The sequence below is a fragment of the Ceratotherium simum genome, chromosome 20 (genome assembly GCF_057802395.1).
Source record: "Ceratotherium simum simum isolate JZ-2026a chromosome 20, ASM5780239v1, whole genome shotgun sequence".
Taxonomy (NCBI): Eukaryota; Metazoa; Chordata; class Mammalia; order Perissodactyla; family Rhinocerotidae; genus Ceratotherium; species Ceratotherium simum.
In genome coordinates, this window is record NC_141919.1 from 1,005,789 (window position 1) to 1,027,067 (window position 21,279).

The 21,279-nt window shown below is 37.4% G+C and overlaps 1 protein-coding gene across 8 annotated transcripts in view; it reads left to right on the top strand.

Moving 5' to 3' along the window:
- CDC14B (cell division cycle 14B) overlaps window positions 1-21,279 on the top strand; it is a 103,271-nt gene that overhangs the window by 59,711 nt on the left and 22,281 nt on the right. For 7 of the 8 annotated variants that reach the window (XM_087444270.1, XM_087444266.1, XM_087444269.1 and 4 more), the window contains exons 5-9: window positions 5,539-5,615; window positions 11,346-11,412; window positions 14,293-14,355; window positions 17,215-17,302; window positions 17,576-17,806. In XM_087444270.1, the coding sequence (XP_087300396.1) occupies window positions 5,539-5,615; window positions 11,346-11,412; window positions 14,293-14,355; window positions 17,215-17,302; window positions 17,576-17,806 (526 nt within the window). The remainder of the gene's footprint in view (window positions 1-5,538; window positions 5,616-11,345; window positions 11,413-14,292; window positions 14,356-17,214; window positions 17,303-17,575; window positions 17,807-21,279) is intronic. The other variant, XM_087444268.1, reaches the window with a different exon arrangement.

A 21,279-nucleotide genomic window follows, 5' to 3' on the forward strand; every position in this document is an offset into this window, starting at 1 on the left:
GGCCCTCTTCCATCAATAATAAGCAGTGTGATTTTGGATGAGCAGTGAACACCACAGATTGGCAAGTTGTAGCCGGCCAGCTTTATGTAACTCACAAAGTATTTATAAATGGTTGGTTGGTTGGTTGTTTTTGCCAGTGTTTAAAAATTAGGAGATTTCATTAAAAAAAATCAAAGATTTTTGCTTTGTCTTAAAAAAATGTTTCTCCCCTCACATAGCGTGTATCCGTGTGCACGTGTACGCAGGGCCAGTTCGCTCACCTCTGTCCGCTGTCTGCCGTAGTGAATAGGAGTTCGCTGCTCTGGACGTCCACTTACCCTTTATCCACATTGGGAATCCTTATACCAACCTCTACTGTATATGTAAATGAAAGTAATTTGAAAAGTTAAAACCACTGAAATACAAGGCCGTCTGATATTTTAAAAAGTGATTTAGGATATTTTTTTCTACTACTACTTGTGCTGGAGCTATGAAAGTGATTTTATCTTATTTACTGACTTTATCATATAAAATTGTTTATTAAATATAGTCTTTTTCCTGCTCACTTTTTTTATTCAGCAGTTATATTTTTAAGCCTATTTCCAGCTTGTATTGATTCATGAACATTCAGTGTTGGTCTGGAGGGAGTGATTTTTTTAAAAAAGATCAATCAACTTCTTGGCATAAGAAAGACTGTGTCATCTGGCTGATGTGAAAATAGTTAAATACTGGAAACGTTGTGACATTTCTGCATGAAGAATATTTGAAAATAGTTTACTTGTTTATCAGGCTGCCACATTTGTTGTGGAATTGAAATACCGTTATTCTTAACTCTCAGATATGATGATTTGTGTAATGTTTTGGTTTTTTAAACTGTACCAAAGGCTCCCTGAGTACACAGATTAAGCTTCACAATGTTCTGTATAAGAATAGAAATAAGAAGCATGTGTCTAAATAAGTGGGTTTTATTATTTGAGACCTGGATTGTCAGGATTAAAGCCATAAATGATCAAGTTGTTATCTTTTTGTTTCAGTCCACTAATTCATCCATTACTAATTGAGCCTCTCCTAGGTTTTGAAACATAGATCGGCAATCCAAGGTCAAAGTTTTCATAGGGGCTGGGGCAGGCAGATGGTAATTTAAAAAAAAGGGGTAGTGGAAGTCCTAGAAATGGCTACTGTATTGTTCAGCAAAGAACCTTATACTGTGACATTGAAAAGCACTACTGACTTCTCAAGTATTTTCAACCCCAGAATTTCATTCTTCCTGTGAGATTTGCTGTTTGCTCCTTCAGAGAGATTACTTACCCTAGAGACAGATGATGACAAGCTCTCTTTACTAATATTTCCTAAGCCATGGGGCTTCCTTCCTTTACATCTCTGCACTTGTCACGTGGTTTTTTATTTATTCACTTTTGACAAACTTCTGAAGTGATCATTTCCTTACTCACTGTTTATTGTGCTACTGTATTGTCTATTGCTGCCTTACAAATTACCCCAACGCTTAGTGACTTAAAACAACAATTGACGTTCTCTCAAACAGTTTCTGTGGGGAAGGTATCGGGAGTGGCCAACTGGGTGGTCTGCTTCTGGATCCGTCTGGGCTGCAGTCATCTGAAGGCTTTTACTGGGGCTGAAGGGACTGCCGCTAAGATGGCCCATTCATATGCCTGGCGAATTAGTTCTGGTAGTTGGCAAGAGGCCTCAGTTCCTTGACACATGGGCCACCCGAGTGCCCTCACAAAATGACAGCTTGATTTACCTAGAGCGAGGAGTCAAGAGAAAGCAAGGCGGAAGCCACACATCTTTTATGAGCTAGCCTCAGAAGTCACACATTGCCATTACTGCAATATCCTATTGTTACACAGGGGTGCCCTATTCATCATGGGAGGGGACCACATGAGGGTGGAAGTACCAGGAGATGAGCATTATTGGGGCTGTCTTGGAAGCAGGCTACCACAGCTGTTTAATTTCTCTCTTGTTCATCCTTTGTTGTTTCCGTGTTTTGGACAGCAGTGTGGAATTAGAGTGGCCATTCTATATACATAGCTTCTCATGAAAGAATTTGAGAAGCACCTAGCTTCCAAATTGTCAGGAATATAGTGATGGATCATAAAATTGCATTGATTTAGAGTTTACTAATTTAGAATTTGTGTTAGGAGCCATTTACAGGATTCTTCTTAAGTAACAAATTTAGAATAATTTCATTTGGGAAGGCCTTTTGACTGGGGAAGATGAGTGGATGTAAAATTGAAAATTATAGATTGTTAGCAAATATCTCTTTGATAGTTATGTGTCTTAGTGCTTTTGGGCTGCTATAACAAAATACCAGAGACTGGGAGGCTTATACACAAGGGAAATTTATTTCTCACAGTTCTGGAGGCTGGGAGTCCTAGATCAGGGTGACGGCACAGTCTGATAAGGGCTCTCACTGGGTGGAAGGGGCTAGGGATCTCTCTCGAGCCTCTTTTATATGACACTAATACCATTCATGAGGGCTCCACCCTTATGGCTAATCACCTCCCAGAGACCCCATCTACTAAGGCGATCACCATTTGTGGTTTAGTATTTCAACATGAGTTTTGGGTAGGACATAAACATTCAGACCATAGCATTATGTAAATAGACTTATTCTGAATCTGTAAATTTCCTTCAACTTATCTCATTGTACCTAATAGTATCTATTGCCCAACTGAATTTAAAAATTACATTTTTTAAAATTTCATCACTAGGAATTTAGGTTTTGTTCCTCCATAGGAAAAAATGTTACATTCTTCTTGTGTTCTTTGAATTGAACTCCTGTTCCAAGGCTAACCCGCAATTATTTCATGTGTTAGAGACTATTTTTGTCTTGCAAGTTAGAAGGCAATAATACTATTGCAATTTTAGTAATTAAAGAAATCAGAGAACTGTGATCTTGAGTAGGAGGAATAATCTTTAATCTGGTGCTTAAGGAAAATTTATGTAATTTAAGAGAAAGTCTTATGAAAAATTTAGGGAGACTCTGAAAGCGGTCTCTGGGTTTCATTTAATTAATTAATTTAAATTATGTACATATACACATACATACATACAAAATATACGCAAATGACTCAAACTCTGTTTTCATTGTCATTGGCCTCAAGGGGTTTTTTGATTTGATTTTGTTTTTTTGGTTTTAGGGATATTTTTGGGGGAAGGAGGAGCTAAAATAGAATGGAGAAAAGAAAAGACTTGACTGATGTTATCTAGTAAGTCTGAGAAGAGAAAGCATGTTGGAGACTGGAAGAGAATGAAGAAGTTTGGGGGAAAAAGGGCTGGATTTTAAAAATTTTCAAATTTCTCATAAAAGAATTATTATGCTGTTTTTCCAAATAAATAGTAATAAAATAGAAAGTCAATTGATAGGTTAATGCTTAATGGATGTGAGTGTAGAGTAAGTAATGTACAGACAAATATATGTTGAGTGAGACTATGGATGATCTTTTTTGGTTAATTCATGACAAATTACAGTCTTCTGTGAGTCAGTAATATTGTACTTGAAAATTTGATCCTAGGTAACAAAGCATTCCTTTAATCTTGGAATTGATTGCTCTTTATTTTACCTTTTGTGGGTTCATATGCTGGTGTAGATAAATAAATGTTAGAAGATTCTATGTAGTTAATTACAGTTTTGTATTCTTTCTAGAGTAAATGGGGTGAAATCATATTGAGAAACAGGCTAGACATTGGGAAAAATTTTCATAACTTTCCATTTATGAGTCTTGAAACAGAAAATTGGTAAAATGCCCTCTGGAAGCTGAGTCATCTATTATGACTAGTTTTAGGATATGCCCTTCTCTAAGTTTCAGAGATCCTTGCTGGATCTTTCATTTTTATAATTTCTCTTAATTCAACGATATTTTAATATTTATACCAATTTTTAATCAATTATTTAAAATTTTCCTAACTATTATAAGTGGATTTTTGTTGTTAGTGCTGTCGAATTGAATCTGACTACTAGCAACCCTGTGTACAGCAGAGTGGAACCCTGTTCGGTCTTTGCGCCATCCTCTCACCTTCCCTGTATCGGACAATGCTCCGCTGCTATTCGTAGAGTTTTCATGGCCAGTTTTTCCAGAAGTGGGTGGCTAGAGCCTTCTTCCCAGTCTGTCTTAGTCTGTAAGCTCCACTGAAGCCTGTCCACCATGGGTGACCTCGCTGGTATTTGAAATACTGAGGGCAGAGCTTTCAGCATCACAGCAACACGCAGCCGCCACAGTGTGACAACTGACAGACGGGTGATGTGGTTCCCTGACTGGGAAACGAACTTGGGTTGTGGCGGTAGGAATGCTAAATCTTAACCACTAGACCACCAGGGCTGGTGTAAGACTTAGAGTCAGTGAATTAACGTTGAATCAGAGTCCATATATAATGTGTGAACCAGGAGTTACCTCACTTCAGAATGCTCACAATTTGGTTGGGGAAACGACTCATATATATAATATTAAGTAATGGAGACAAAAAGTTTGTAACTAACTCTTTTTTAGTGATTTCTTTTTACTAGTCAAAATTTAAAGTGTATTATCCTAAAGTAAGCTTTAGAATTGAATCTAATTTGGGTAATAATATATTTGCCAAATCTGATGCTTATAGCCTCCCTCCGATCCCTGCATGTATGAGTTGAAAATGCCCTGCCCTGCAGAAAGGTTCTGAGTTGGAAGAAGACTTGTGTCTTCAGATAGAATGAGGTCAGAAAGTCCCTGGGGATTAAGATTACTTATTTAGAGGGATGCCAGTGAAATTCTCACACTCCAAGTTTCTAGAGCAACCAAGTTACTTGTGAGAAGGAGACTAGCAGAACTCTTCTGCAACAGTAGAAATGAGACGACAGTGGAACAACATCTCTAAACCATTGAGAGCAAAGGACTGCAGATGAAAAATCCTGTAATAGACAATAGATGTCAGGGCAGAAAACAGACTTTTGGAAATGCAAGGAATACCAGCTATGGACCTGAAATGCTGAAGAATCTATTTGAAGTATTCTGCCAGATGAAAATTGAAGCACAACATAGTTCTGAAGATAAAAGAAGCAAATGAGGATAGGAAATAAATGCAGTTTTATGGGAAACCTGTACAGTATTATAAGTAGTTAAATCTAAACGGATAGAGTTAATCAAAATCTTTGTTCTGCTTTTATGTCCCTCTCCACCTCATCCCAATGCATCCCCCAACCCCATCCCCCACACCCTTCTTTACTGTCATTTCAGTGGATTTTCAGGAAGGAGATGAGGTTAAAGCATGTGCTCCGTCTAACAACCTGGTTTAGACAATCTGTCTTTAAAATGCTATACTTCTTACCACAAAACCGTTGTTGTGAAAAGTTGTTAATCAGCACTTCTATTGCAAGCAGCAGAAACCAGCTACGGCCGATAAACAAAAAGGAATTCAGTGATAGGATACTGGTGACTCGTAGCATCCTTGGGAAGGCTGGAGAACCAGGCTCAGTTGATTGGCTAGAAATTGTATAAAACTTAGCAATGACAGCACTGTATCTTCATTTAGGAGTAAATTGCCTTTTTCTTCTCTTTTCAAATGTAGGTTATATATTTGGGGAGAACTCCAGAAGAAGCATATAGAATATTAATGTTTGGAGATACATCTTATATTCCTTTCAGGTAAATATAAGAATGATATGGTAGATTCATTTAATCAGGCCCTTGCTGGAAATATCTTGATGTAGTTGTTTCTGAAAAAAGAAGAGCTGGTAAATAGTCATTTTAGGGTGGGTTCAAGTAAGATCATAGATCTAGGTTACTCAATCTTGTTGTAGAGTGCTGTGTACTGTAGGATGTTTAGCAGCATCCCTGGCTCTGCCCACTAGATGCCAATAACACCTCCAGCCCCACAAAATTAATTGTGAAAACCAAAAATGTCTCCAGACATTACCAGATGTCCCCGATGGTGATGGTGGTGGTGGTAGGCAATTGCTCCTGCCTGAGAACCAGTGCTGTGTCATCAGATGAGAATCCTGGAGTTCTGGGACTCAAAACTACCCCTGAGGAGTTAAGAAATAAGTTTTCCCAATAATCAGGAGTTGCTTTCTGGGGCAAAAATGAACCCCTTTTTCCTAGGGACACTGCCAGCAGAGAGAGAGTCGATGAGGTTGCTAATGTAGCACCACTCCTTGAAAAACCAAACGGCTGTGTTGTAGAGGTGGTAGATAAGTAACGTCTTTCCTAAATGGATAACATCTCATCCTCATTTTACCAGGTGATTGTGTTGAAGATATTTTGAAAAAACTTGTGGGGTTTTTTTCTTTAAATCATATTAAGTTCTAAAAGTTTCTCTACTTGTTTATCAAAATGCTCGACTTAGCTATATACATACTTGTATAGTGCTTAATGTGTAATAAATGTGTGAAATAATTTTACTCATTGCATGCTATATTCGTGATTTCACATATTGCATTATTCTTCCACTCACAAATTAGGTAATAGTTTTAGGATTTTTGCATATACCTTGAATGCCTGATTTTGAAAGTTGTGAATCTGACTTCATTGTGGACAAGCTCGGGATGGGTCTCCCTAATCTTAGGCAGAATCTCTTTCTTAAAAAACTGCGTCAGATCATCCATGGACTTACTCCGTGAAATAGAGATTTGTTAGGATAGTCTGCAGTGTTCAGTCATAAAGACTGTATGTTTAGGGAGTTAGCAAATTAGAACAATTGCTTTGAACCCAGTTGCTTTGAACCCAGTATCACCCCCTTTCTTCTAAGCTCGTGGATCATCTTAAGTATTCTGTTTATTTAAGGTGGGTAGGAAGGGATGAAGGTTATTTTCTAAACTGTAGTGTTCTCCATTTTCTTTCTCAACCTGTAATATAATAGCAACCGTATACTTTAGGAGAAATGCTTGTTTTGTGGTCCCTGAGTTACAGGCATATTAATATGCAGTGATAATTTTGTTCCACAGAACTCTTCTTTATATTGGTAATCCTTTATAATAGTGCCGTTCTTAAAGTTTATAACACAAGGTCCTAAAATAGGAATAAACTCACTCATTTCACATAATCCAAGTAAGGATGCATGGAACACTGTTGATGTAAAAGAAGTTTTGTGTTAATTTGGCACTGAGAAGTGAAGTTAGTTACTCTGGTCCCAGGAGCAAAAGTCAGTAATTCTTTAAAAAGCAGGACTTGGCTAGAAGCAGTTCAGGTTTTTGAAATTTGAATCTCTTCAGTCGTAGTTGCCAGCTACTTGGTTTACCTAAAGCACTGTTTCTCCACGTGTGGCCTGTGAACTCGAGCTGCTCTAAGTCCAGGAGTGGAGAGTAAGATTTTAGAAACTTTTATAGTAATTTAAAAGAGTATTTTTATGTCTGTGGAATCAAATAATAGAAGAATTTGAGCTTGTGTTTTATGTTTTTTTCCTTCCATTTTCTAGTAATTCATCTTTATTTACAAATATAAGATTATTGCATTACTTTGGGTATGTAATGGTACAATATTATTGTATTTTATAAAAGTATCAGCCTATGACAGATTTAAAGATCTGGTGCTTCACCACATTTTACTATAGAAATGTATACCACATTTACATTTTCTGTAGAACTTACTAATTAGAAAGTAGGGCAATCAGAATTAATAAAGCCTGGTAATGTTTTGAAAGAAATTACATTGTAGTGTTTTATCTTTGCTACTTCAAGTGCATAGAATAAATACAACTGCTAACAAAGTATTGTTAACAAGGGATTGTGCAAGAGTAGCATACATTTGCAGTTAATAACCTCTTTTATGCCCCATAGCAATATTTAATTAGATTTAATTCAACTTAGATATAATTCTTCAACCACTAAGTTTAAATATGTATATATACATATGTATATGATTTCTTAATGAAGTATGTTAGATATTTCTCTGCCTGTCTAAATGAAAAAATCATATAAAATATAGTTCAACATTTTCTTGATACCTTAGGATCATTGTTATGAGGAACATATACTTCTATTCTTTGGTATAACCTATAATACTCCTTTGCTTCTTAGTTGATTTTTCCTCTCTGCTCTCTCTTTTCTCGAAAGATAGTATTGCATAGCTGTTAATAGCTTGGCTGTTGATGTCAGGCAGATGGGAGTTTGACTCTCAGCTCTGCCACTAGTATCTCCATGGTTCTTTATAAATGTGAGTCTTGGTCTCCTAGTCTGTAAGTGGGAACAATAATAGTCTCTCCCTAATGGGATTGTGAGAATTAAGTAACATCCTGCATAGAAAACACTTGGAATAGTGCCTGGTTCTTAGCTAACATTTGTTGAACATTCAAAAATTTTTTTCTTTTTTCAATTGATGTATAACTTACATACAATTAAAAAACCCACTAATCTTATGTGTTATATACCACAGTAAACTTTAACATGTGTATATGTTAACTACCATCCAGTTCAAGATAGAGAACATTGCCAACACCCCTGAAGATTCCCTTCAGCCCGTTTTCAGTTAGTAACCACTGCTATGACTTCCACCACCGCCAATTAGTTTCTCTTACCTCTGAACTTCATGTACATGGAATCATACAGCATGATTTTTGGAGAGCTGGGATCCAGCTTTTTAAATACGTACTGTCTGTAAGATTTATCCATGTGGGGGTAGTTATCAGTAGTTCATCCTATTTTTATTGCTTATGTAGCATTCCATTTTGTGAATATACCACATTTTATTTGCCCGTTGTCCTTTTGATGGGTACTTGGGTTATTTGCTGTTTTTGACTATTAAAAATACAAGCTGCTGTGAAAGCTGTTATTTTTTGAACTAGTATTTGACCTTGTTTTGCACTTTCTAAACAACACTCCTTCATTGATTCTCATCTGCTTTTCCAAGTTTGTTAAATGATCTTAGTGACAAGGTTTCCCCGCCTCAACACACACACACAAAGGCTTAACATCCAGATTTGTAGGTGCTCTTCTGCCGTTTTAAAGAAACCTGGTTGCTTGGGTGGGGAGAAGTAGGTGTTGGGTGTGTTTAAAGTTGGAGGTGTTAATGAAATAAACGTTGAGTGAATAAAGAACGATTCTCCTTCTATTCGATAGTGCAGTGTATGAGGCAGAACTTTAGCTGCGCCCAGATCAAATCTTGTTGAATCATCATTTTCTAGAGCTGGGCTTCACCCACAGTAGATTCTCAAAAAATGTGCATTGAATAAATGCATCAATTTGTCCCAAAGATGGCATCAACATGCCTTGAACTTGATTGGAAAAGAATTATCAGTAGGTTAAGAAGATGATAAAAGTAGCCAGCTGAGGAGACATGGTTAAAAACATTGGGATGCAGTTTGAGAGTTCACGCTATTTCCACTGGTAATTTTGATTTTGGTTTAGCCTAAACTACTTAATTTTCCTACCTTAGCTTCTCTATCTAAAAACATTCCTTATTCCATGAAAAACAAGTATTTAAGTTGATTCTATAGGTCAGTGGTTCTTAAACTTGAGTTTAACATATATCACGATCACTTGGAGGACCTATTAGAAAAAAGATTACCTGGCACCACCCCTAGAACTTCTGACTCAGTAGGTCTGGGGTGGAGCCTGAGAACTGACATTTCTAATGAGTTCAGGTGATACTAATACTGCTTGCCCAGGGACCACACTCTGAGAACTACTGCTACAGGTCATTTTGGTTTTCTTCTTCCTGAATATTGCCAGTAAGCTCTTAGTAAAATCATTTTCTAGGTTGGATAGAGAGAGACCTTTTCTAGCTTTTGGAAGAGCAAGTTTTAAATTCAGAAGCTTACAGAACAAAACTGGCTTGTTTTAAGACCTTATGTCCATTGAGGGTATTATGCTAAGCGAAATAAGTCAGAGGGAGAAGGTCAAATACCGTATGATCTCACTCATAAGTGGAAGATAAAAACAACAACAAACAAACATATAGAGACAGAGATTGGATTGGTGGTTACCAGAGGGGAGGAGGGGAAGGAGGAGGGCAAAAGAGATGATTAGGCACATGTGTGTGGTGATGGATTGTAATTACTATTTGGGTGGTGAACATGATGTAATCAGTGCAGAAATAGAAGTATAAGGATGTATGCCTGAAATTTATACAATGTTACAAACCAATGTTACTGCAATAAATAAATTAAAATGGGGATTATAGGAAAAAAAAAAAGACCTTATGTCCAGTCCTCATGAAGGCCAACATAAAACATACCTCAGTAATTCTAACCAATTCAGACAGTAACGTCTAAAACAGTTTTAGCTAAAAAGGATGCCCTTTTCCTCGTTGTTAGTTTAATGGTGCTATAATAATCTAAAATCTTAAGCTTCGTGCAAGAATTAAAATTTTAAAATGTGCAGTTTAATTTTTCAGGTAAGTAATATTAGTGTGAAAACCCAGCCAAGGCGGGCAATTAACAATGGCTCCAGGAGCGACCTGGTCCACTGAGGACCAGCTAAGTGCCATGCAGATAGGCACACGTGTTTGGCGTGCCTAGAATGATCACAGTTAAATTAATTTTTATCTTGCCTAATTCCAAAAGTTTTTCACTTTGGCTCAAGGTAGCCAAAAAGGAGAAGTGGGTGGGAGTGGAGGAGTGCCTTATATTTCTGGACAAAATCTTAACTATACTAAGAGATTTGTGGTAAGATTACTGATAGATGTTGATGCAGTGTTGGGCAGAGTTGTCTGTAAACTGTTTGAAGCACTTCCTCAAGAGTAGAGTGACTCCACTGAAGGCAGTTGACTCCTTGGTTCCTGTGGTTTTTATTGGCACTATTGTCCTTCAAGAATCAGAAGGAAATTATCCCATTAAATTGTTAAAAATTGTGCAAGCATAATGAAAGGAGCAAAATGCCTTTTAGCTTGCACCTAGTATTTCAGATATTACCTTGATTTCCCAATATTTTTTTCCTACTTGCATGGAGATAATACTACATACTTATACACACACACACACACACTTATACACACACACACACACGTATATACAGAATCAAAAAACAGTCTTCCCTGTTAACAGTTTGATATAGTATTTTCCAGTTTGAAGAAAAAATTCAAATGCCTTGCCCTTTGTGGGGGAGGGGTACATATTATTGATTAGTTGAACTCAAGAAGGAACTTTTGAGGCTCAGCAATCAAAGGCAAAAATGATCTAGAGAGATCATTTGAAATTTAGGAAGTGGTCATTATTGATCCCTGTCTATAAAACAGGATCTGCTGGAGGAGGTAGAAACTGCAGTGACATTTATAATGCTGACTTATCCTTTTTTAAAAACCAAAATGCAAGAATTTTTTTTTTTGAGTCTGGTCCTGAGTCCATGTTTGATTTTAAATTCTAGTCAGTTTTGTCTTGAGGTAAGTCTACTGCAGAAAATTAAATTAACCAAGCTGTGTATTTCACTACTTTTGGAATTTCAGAGATGCTGCCTATGGGAGTTGCAGTTTCTACATTACGCTTCTCGACTGTTTTTATGCAGTAAAGAAGGTAAGTGACTCGTGGGGTGCGCCCAGTGTTATGTTGGGGAACTAAAGTACAGTCCAAGGAAGATGAGGCCTTTTCCCCAAAGATCTTCCAAGATGTGTATGATGTCAGAGGTGTCCCATTTCCTCTTTAACATTAGAATGACACCAAACCAGAAAACAGTTTATTCTGAATCGGAGTGCTTCTCTGTAGGGGTTGGGGGAAAAGCCACTTGAACAACAGGGGACAGTAAGAGACAGTTACATAATTAGGTTCTAAATCCAGAATTGGTTTTGAGTGTGTTGTGATTTCAAAGAAAAACAAAAAGTAAATAGATTACTGGTTTCCAAGTTCTCTTTGATTTATGTATTTTATGGGTCTGATTCCCCTTAATCCTATTTACAGCGGACATTTCTATAACAGTAACTGTCCAACACTTCGTTTTTGTATCTTCAAGCATTCAATTTCTAGTGCAGCGTAAGAATTTGGATAGCCCATTAGTTTGTTACTAGGTTTTATGTAAAACGAAATAGGTCACTACTGCTTTGTCAAAGCTGTTTTAAAATACCTCCTGTGTTTTATAACCAGGGCTGCTTGCAGTCTTTGACTCCAGGAGACACCCTTCATGCCACGTCCTAGCTGAACAGGGTCCCCTGGCGTTAGGTGGTGCAGCAGACCCTGCTATAACATTCAGTCCTTCACGTTTATGTCTTGAATGTCAAGGTAGCACAAGAAACTAGAACTGTAAATGAGTAGCCCATGGGTCAAATAAGCTTTCAACAACATCTCAAGTTTTATGTGACTTGTATTTTCAGAGGCAAAAGGAACCCGGGTTTACTTTCTTGTATAATAAACATAGCGGCTTTCTGAGAATTTTGACAGAAGTTTTATGGATTAAAATGAGAGGACTAATTAGTATACAAATTCGGAGATTAATTAGTATACCCTTTTTTCATGTATCAGGCAACGATGTATGGAATTTAATGTTTTGGAGTTGAGTCCAGTGACTCTGTGTTGTGTGGAGCCACTTGAGGTGATGGCCACAGGCTCGGGCAGCCCAGCAGGCCTCAGTTTAGGTGGGTGATGGGCAGAGGAGGCCATCAGGAGGCAGACAGCCGTGTAAATGACCCCTTCCAGTTGCAATTACAGTCCCTTCCAGATGGACCCCAGGGAACGGCCAGTGTAGGCAGCATACTTATCCTGATCCTGGGGCTCCTTTCTCTCTACTCCCACCGCCTTTATTTATTTTATTTATTTTTGTGTGTGTGTGTGAGGAAGATCAGCCCTGAGCTAACATCCATGCCAATCCTCCTTTTTTTTTTTTTTTTTCTGCTGAGGAAGACTAGCCCTGAGCTAACATCTATTGCCAATCTTCCTCCTTTTTTTTTTTCCCCCCTTTTTCTCTCCAAAGCCCCAGTAGATAGCTGTATGTCATAGTTGCACATCCTTCTAGTTGTTGTATGTGGGACGCGGCCTCAGCATGGCCTGACAAGCGGTGCATCGGCGCGCGCCCGAGATCCGAACCCCGGGCCGCCAGTAGCGGAGCGCGTGCACTTAACCGCTAAGCCACAGGGCCAGCCCCCACCGCCTTTAAAAAAGAAGAAAAACTTTGAGGGCCTTGGAAAGGATGTACTATAACATTCTATAGCAGTTTCCCTAGTTATTTCTTGGCTTAGTTTTTTATCAGATACTATATCCACAGTCTAATTAGCTGAAACTGTAGGTCAAAGATGGCTTTTTCCATGCTATATTTAATTTTATTTGAGTCGATAGCTTCTGATTTGCAATTTAAACATTTTTTATTTGTGACTGACTTTGAATATTATTATATATATGAAACATTTATAAATAATTGTTTTAATTTTAGTGAGACTTGTAATGGGATCTTGTGAAATGCAAAGGAGAATAGAAATTGCCTGTAAACTACGTTTTGTTGTATCATTCTGTTAGGAACATCTCTAGTCCAAATATCAAGACACATATTGAGTATTTTGAATTCAAAGAAATAAAATTCATTGTAGACTTGGTCTTGGAATTAGAACTTAACTGTATTTTATAAAGTGAGGGCTTTTTGTTTGGTACTGTAGCCTTCTTATTTTTCATTCGTATTTCAGAGTTTAAATTTTGAAAACTGGATTTACAGAGTCACCCGTTTTGAACTAAGAATACCTTGTTGATCAAGAATTCTTGCTTACATACACTCTGGCTCAGTGACCAGTGAGCAGGGGGAACACTTCTTAGCGGCCTCCAGCTTGCCCTTTTCTCAGAGAATAGATACTCTTTCACTTAGCGTGCTCTGCCCACTGCGACTCAGGGTGAGGCTACAGAATAGAACAGAAATTTTATGTATTTTTTTCTTATTGAAAGAAGAATTTTTTTTCCTCAAAATTTTCAATTTTAGTGTTGATCTCTGGGCTGTCTTTAGTATAGGGAACGTTAATCTCTTAATTCAAGACTGTTCAGAAGAATTTGAAAGTGAAGGTGTTTATGAAGCGTGTGGGATTTGTTTGGGATAAACTAACCTATGGCTTCTTTCCTCTTCGTTATTGATTTAGGGACCCCTTGGTTGTGCCTTATGTTTGAAGCCTGAGTAGTAGTGACCTAGTAAGTTAGTAGGATTACTTTAAAGGCTTGATTATTTAGCTCTGCATGGATAGGATGATTGACGAAGGAGAAGAAAAAATCAAATTGTATTAAGAGAAGTATTGTGATAACTAATTTTCCAGATAAAGAAAGCGTTTAAAAGACATAGCCCATCTCCTTTAAAAACTATTCAATGGAACGTAATCTAAGTATAATAATGCTTTTCTGGCCTGCCTTCTGATATTTATTATTAGGAAGTTGGATTGGAAATTGTTTCCTTATTTGCATCTTTGTTCTTAAAAGCTTTCCTTTGGATTTTAGGCAATGCATTATGGCTTCCTTAATTTCAACTCATTTAACCTTGATGAATATGAACATTATGAAGTAAGTTTTCAAGGATATTGCTTTTAACTTTTATTCATGTTTTACTTGCAGAAGTAATACTCTTGCTTTTTAAAAAATTGAACAATTTAGATATATAGAGAGTAAAAAAAAGTGAAGCCTTTATCCTCTTACCCCCATTTCTGCAGTCCCAGTTCTTAGTGGTGATTTCTGCATTCAGTGCATCCTCCCAAAGTGTGCTCCTGGGCATTTTTCTTTAACATGAAGTTTAAATTTTTTTAGTATTGACGACTTTCACATAGTGGCTAATGAGATAATGTTTGTAAAACCCTTAGCATAGGATCTGATGAGATGAATAGTCATTATACATTTAGTTACCTCTAGAAAATATCTGTTTTTATTATAACCTTTTGTTTGTATGAAGTCAGGACACTTCTGGTTGCAGATTACAAGAAGTAAACACAAATGGCTTAAATAAGAAAGGGAAAATTTATTGACTTACATAAATAAAAAATCCAGGAGCAGGTGTGACTTCACATGTGACCAGATTCAGGTGCTCAAACACTTAGCAGAAATTGGGCTGAAACTCGCTTTGTTCCCAGGCCCTCCCTCCTCAGTAGTAATGAAGATGGCCACCAGCAGCTTTGATTTTGTAGCCCCAGCAGAAGACCCACGAATTCCTCTCGTTGGCCTGGCTTATTAGGTCATGTGGCCCTGAACCAGGCTGTGTTAGGGGTGGGTGCGTTTAGAATACTCTGGCCATCCCAGGAGCTGGAGTGCTGGGATCAGCCCTATCAAACCATACAGATAAAAAAAAAGGAGGAGAGTCCAGGCAGCCAAAACCGCAGGTGTCCTCTACAGTTTTTAATCTGGTATATATATTTTTTAAAGAGTAAGTAATTTGCTTCACCATTCCACCTTCCAAACAGTTAAGATAATGAGTAAGATGCTATGCTAAAGGTCTTTTTCGGCCAAGAATACTTGTGGAATCTAGTCTTTTTATCCTATTAAGTTATCTTGAGCAGACATTCTCAAGAAGAATGGAGTAGTGATTCCACAGACAGCACTTTATGCGGCAGTATCTTGAATCCTCAGATAACTGTTCTTTCACAATCAATTTCTTCAAGTAACTTATTTTAAACTCGTAGATATAACTGAACCATTTCATTGATGAGTTGGGTTAGCAGTTACAATCAATCATTAGTGTAACGTGTCAAAGATGTAAAAGCATGTTGTGTGATTCAGTAGGGCCAACCCTATCTTTCCTTCTCTGTAATAGCAATACGTTTCTAAAGTACAACATATATTTAATCACCACGTTAAACTACTGAATATAACTTAATTATTAACAACATTTTTTTTGTGCTTATCCTTATAAAATGAAACATTTAAATTAAAATCTACTTTCCCTTTTTGGGTAAGCAAAACGACTAGAAACTACAGTTGGTGTTCCTTCAGTGTAGAACAGTGAAAACGACTAGAAACTACAGTTGGTGTTCCTTCAGTGTAGAACAGTGATGCCTTTTTGTGTGACTAAGGAGTGATTAGGTGCTAAGTAGCTTCCCTCTCACTAATGCAGAAATTGTGGCACTGGGGGGAGTAGCAGGGTCACCCACAAATGGGTTTACTTTCAGTGAAACTGCACTGAGATGCAGGGAACTGTTTAGGTAGCTACAGACCATGAGTAGCTCACAGACTGGTTTTGTTTGGTCTCTGCAGTGTATTTAGAAATTTTTGGATTAGTGTCTTTCATTGGTTCTATTATGCCCATTTTTTCCTGTTTTAACTTTTCTGACTTCAGGATGCATCTTATCAACTATAATGCCTGCGATTCATTGAAATCTAATCATGAGTTTCTCATTAAAAACTCCAGATTTCTGGCTTCACTTCAAAATTGGAACATCTGGCAACACTTGTCCTGATTCCTGCTTAGATCTTTACCATGGAACATTATTTCACCAGTTCCCCTCGCTGATAATTTAAAGTCAAGTAAATTGGTTATGTGTTACCAACGTGGCCTGTAGATACATGTTCAAGCAATTCTCAGTTTATTTCTTACTTGTTCTTAGGTACACATATACAAACCCCAATTGTGAAGCTAATTAATCTTGTTTTTATCACTAATTCTCTCTTTGTCCACTATCAAGTATATCCTACTTCCTGATTAAGTCTTTGTCTATCCATTTCTATTGTTAAATTTGAACTATATTTATCTTCTGGTAGTTGTTATGGTAACTCAATCCGAAGGACTTAATAGCAGGAAGTAAAGTGTTTTAAATTTCAGTTTATAGTCGTGTTTTTTCCTGTGATCTCAGTATACTTATAATTTCGAATTCCCTGGTGGGTTTTGTGAACTTTTTCATTGACCCTCTCATTAAGTGCAAAATGATGGAAAAGTGTCTCTCTGCAAATAAAAAATAAATATTGAGAAGCCAGGAACCTAAATAAATAGTTTTTTCTCGTTTTTTCGAGGAGTCAAGATTGCACATATTGGAAGCCAGTTAGCCATGCGGAAAAACAGGAAAGTTTCCAGATTCCTTATAATGGAAAAGTTTGCTTTCTTATTAATTAGCAGCAACTATATGAGAATTTACTCAGATAAAATACCAAAGTACTTAGGTATATTTCGGATAGCAGCAGTCAGCTCTAGTTTCCAAAGACTAACTACCCTAGCAAAGAAGCTCTGTTAAAAGAAAGTGATTAGGACTAGGAGAAGTTAACTAGCTATTCCCTGGGAATACTCATAGCTGGCTAAATTTTAGTTTTCTGTCTCATGGTCATTTATAAACAGTTTTTGTGCCAAAGCAAGTGTATTTGAAGTCCTTCAGACACCAGTATTCAGAAGGGGTGTGGAGAGGAGATTAAGTTTCAAAATGAATTGTGCTGGTCTTCCCTTTGCAGAAAGCAGAAAATGGAGATTTAAATTGGATAATACCAGACCGATTTCTTGCCTTCTGTGGACCTCATTCAAGAACCAGACTTGAAAGTGGTATGCAAAAATATGGGACCAGTATAGTTTTGTTATTAAAAGTATCCATTCTGTATTTTCTTTTGAAAGAGGCCAAAGAGTTAAACTAAGCTTGACTGTCTATACTTGGTCATTTTAGTACATCATTCTGCCTGGATTTTAACTTTTTTAATTTATTTTTTACAGTTATAATCAAATTGGTATTCATACTGTTTCCAGGTGAATTACAGGTGAAATTGTTATCCATTGTTTTCTTTCTGCATTTCACAACATCTGGTGAATTTCTTTATGTAGGTTACCACCAACATTCTCCTGAGGCTTATATTCCATATTTTAAGAATCACAACGTTACTACCATTGTTCGTCTGAATAAAAGGATGTATGACGCCAAACGCTTTACGAATGCTGGTTTCGATCACTATGATCTTTTCTTTGCGGATGGCAGCACCCCTACTGATGCCATTGTCAAAGAATTTCTGGATATTTGTGAAAATGCTGAGGGTGCCATTGCAGTACATTGTAAAGGTATGTTTCTAGGGTTAGCTAAAGAATGATTGACATGTATGTATATATGTGTAGAAACGTACTATACTCATTTAGATGATATGCCAGAGCACATGAAGCTGCCTTTGTTTTTAAAAGAATGCCTTGTTTTTCTTCTGTAAGTTGCTTTTTTCTTAAAACCACTTCATTGAGGTATGATTGACATTAAAAAGCTGCACCTTTATAGGTACCTTTATTCTTTATAGAATGCTTTTAAAAACCCTAATTTCATATGAAGTCTAGTAAATTAAATTGTATTCATAGTTAACTCTACAAAGCCTTATCACGTTGAAATGCATTCATTTATTCATCAAATATCTATTCAGTGCCTACTGTTTGGAAGGTTCTAGGATATGTCAGTGAGCAGAGCAGACTCCAAGAGCTTGTCTTTGTGGAGTTTATATTCTAACAAGTTCCTGTTTTCAGCAGGTAGAACAGCGCCTGGCACTTAATAGTTATTGAATGAATGTGTAATAATACATTGTGTGAATGTACTAGGGATTTATTTAACTTTTCTCCTCTTGTTAGATAGTTGATTAAGAGGACAAAGAATGCAATAAACAAAAAATTAAAAAAAAAAAAAAAAGAGGACAAAGGAATATTTTTGTTAGGAAAAATTCAACACTGAAAGAGAGAAAAACAGAAAACCTGGGGAACAGCCAAAATATAATCTCCAGAGTTACCACATTGTAAGATTCAAATATCCGGTTTTCACCAAGAAATCACAAGACATACAAAGAGACAGGAAAGTATAGCTCATTCAGAGGAAAAAAAGCAATCCATAGAAACTGTCCCTGAGAACTCTCATACACTGCTGGTGGGAGTGCAAACTGGTGCAGCCACTATGGAAAACAGTATGGAGATTCCTCAAAAAATCAACGATAGAACTACCATATGATCCAGCTATTCCACTGTTGGGTATTTATCCAAAGAACTTGAAAACACCAATTTGCAAAGGTACATGCACCCCTGTGTTCATTGCAGCCTTATTCACGATAGCCAAGACTTGGAAGCAACCTAAGTGCCCATCAAGGGACGAATGGATAAAAAAGCTGTGGTATATATACACAATGGAATACTACTCAGCCATAAGAAACGATGAAATCTAGCCATTTGTGACAACATGGATGGACATTGAGGGCATGATGCGAAGTGAAATAAGTCAGAGGGAGAAGGTCAAATACCGTATGATTTCCTTCATTAAGTAGTAGATAATAACAACAATAAACAAACACATAGGGACAGAAATTGGATTGGTGGTTACCAGAGGGGAATGGGGGAGGGAGGAGGGTGAAAGGGATAATTGGGTACATGTGTGTGGTGATGGGTTGTAATTAGTATTTTGGTGGTGAACATGATATAATCTATGCAGAAATAGAAGTACAATGATGTACACCTGAAATTTTTACAATGTTATAAACCAATGTTACTGCAATAAACAAATAAAAAATGAAAAAAAAAAAGAAACTGTCCCTGAGCAAGACCAAATGGACTTACTAGACAAAGACATTAAAACAGCTGTCTTAAAGATACTCAAAGAGATAAAAGAAAATGTGGGCAAAGTCAAGAGAACAATGTATAAACAAAATGGAAATATCGTTAAGAGGTGGAAAACATAAAAAGGAACCAAAAAGAAATTCTGGAACTGAAATGTACAATAACTCGAAAAATTTACTGGTGAGATTCAGAAGCAGACATGAACAGGCAGAAGAAGGCATCAGTGAACTTGAAGCTAGGACAATTAAAATGATCAAGTCTGAAGAACAGAAAGAAAAAAGATTGAAAAGTGAACTGAGCCTAAGGGACCTCTGGGACACCATAAAGTGGACCAATGTATGGAATGTGGAAGTCCCAAAGGGAGAAGGGAGAGAAAGGAGCAGAGACAACGGAGCCATTGAAGAAATAATGGCTGAAAACTTCCCAAATTTGATGAAAGACGTGAATGTAAATATCAAAGAAGCTCGGCTAACTCCTAACAGGATAAACTCAGAGACCCACACAAAGATACTTTATAATCAGTCTACAGTCAGAGACAAAGAGAATCTTGAAAGCAACCAGAGAGAATCAACTTATCACATACAAGGGGTCCCAGTAAGATTAGCAGCAGATTTCTCTTCAGAAACCTTGGAGGCCAGAAGGCAGTGGGTTGATATATTCGAAGTGCTGAAGGAAAAAAACTGTCAACCACAAATTCTATATCTGGCAAAACTGTCCCACAAAAATGAGGGAGAGGGGCCAGCCCCATGGTGTAGTGGGTTTTTTTGTGTGTGTGTGTATGTGTGGTGAGGAAGATTCACCCTGAGCTAACATCTGTGCCAATCTTCCTCTACTCTGTATGTGGGATGCAACCACAGCATGGCTTGACAAGTGGTGTGTAGGTCCGCGCCCGGGATCCGAACCCACAAACCCCGGGCTGGCCCCGGCATAGTGGTTAAGTTCAGGGCGCTCCGCTTCGGCAGCCCGGGGTTCGTGGGTTCGGATCCCGGGCGCGGACCTACACACCACTTGTCAAGCCATGCTGTGGTTGCATCCCACATACAGAGTAGAGGAAGATTGGCACAGATGTTAGCTCAGGGTGAATCTTCCTCAGAAAAAAAAAAGAGGGAGAAATTAAGACATTCTCAGATAATTAAAAGCTGAGGAAGTTTGCTGCCAGTAGGCCTGCCGTGCAAGAAATGCTAAAGGTTGACTGGAAGGACACTAGACAGTCACTCGAAGCCATCTGAAGAAATAAAGATCTCTGGGAAAGTAAATACATGGACAGTTATAAAGGCTGATTCGGTTGTAAACTCTCCAATCAAAAGACAGAGATGGGAAGAATGGCTTAAAAAAATGATAGTCCAACTGTATGCTATCTAAAAGAGACTCGGTTCACATCCAAAGATGCAAATAGGTTGAAAGTGAGAGGATGAGGAAAGATATTTCATGTAAATAGTAACCAAAAGTGAACAGAGGTGATTAGACTAATATCAGAGAAAATAGACTTTAAATCAAAAAAGATTACAGGAAACGAAAAAGGACATTATATATTAAAAGTTTCAATACAGCAAGAAGATAGAACAATTATAAACATTTTACATGCTTAATAACAGACCTTCTAAATATGTGAAAGAAAAATAGACAGAATTGAAGGGAAAAATAAACAGTTGTACAATAATAGTTGAAATTTTAATATCCCATTTTTAGTAATGCATAGAACAACCAGACAGAAGATAAGAAAGGAAATAGAGAAATTGAAGAACACAATAAACCAATGAGATCTAGCAGACTTACAGAACACTCTGCCCACCAACAACAGAACCCACAAGTTCACATGGGCATGGTAGTAATGGTTGCACAGCAGTGTGTTTGCTGATGCCACTGAACTGTACACTTAAAAGTGGTTAAAACAACCTCCAGAAACCAACCTTAAAGAAACATGGGTCTTTGAATTACCTGACAAAAAAATTTAAGAC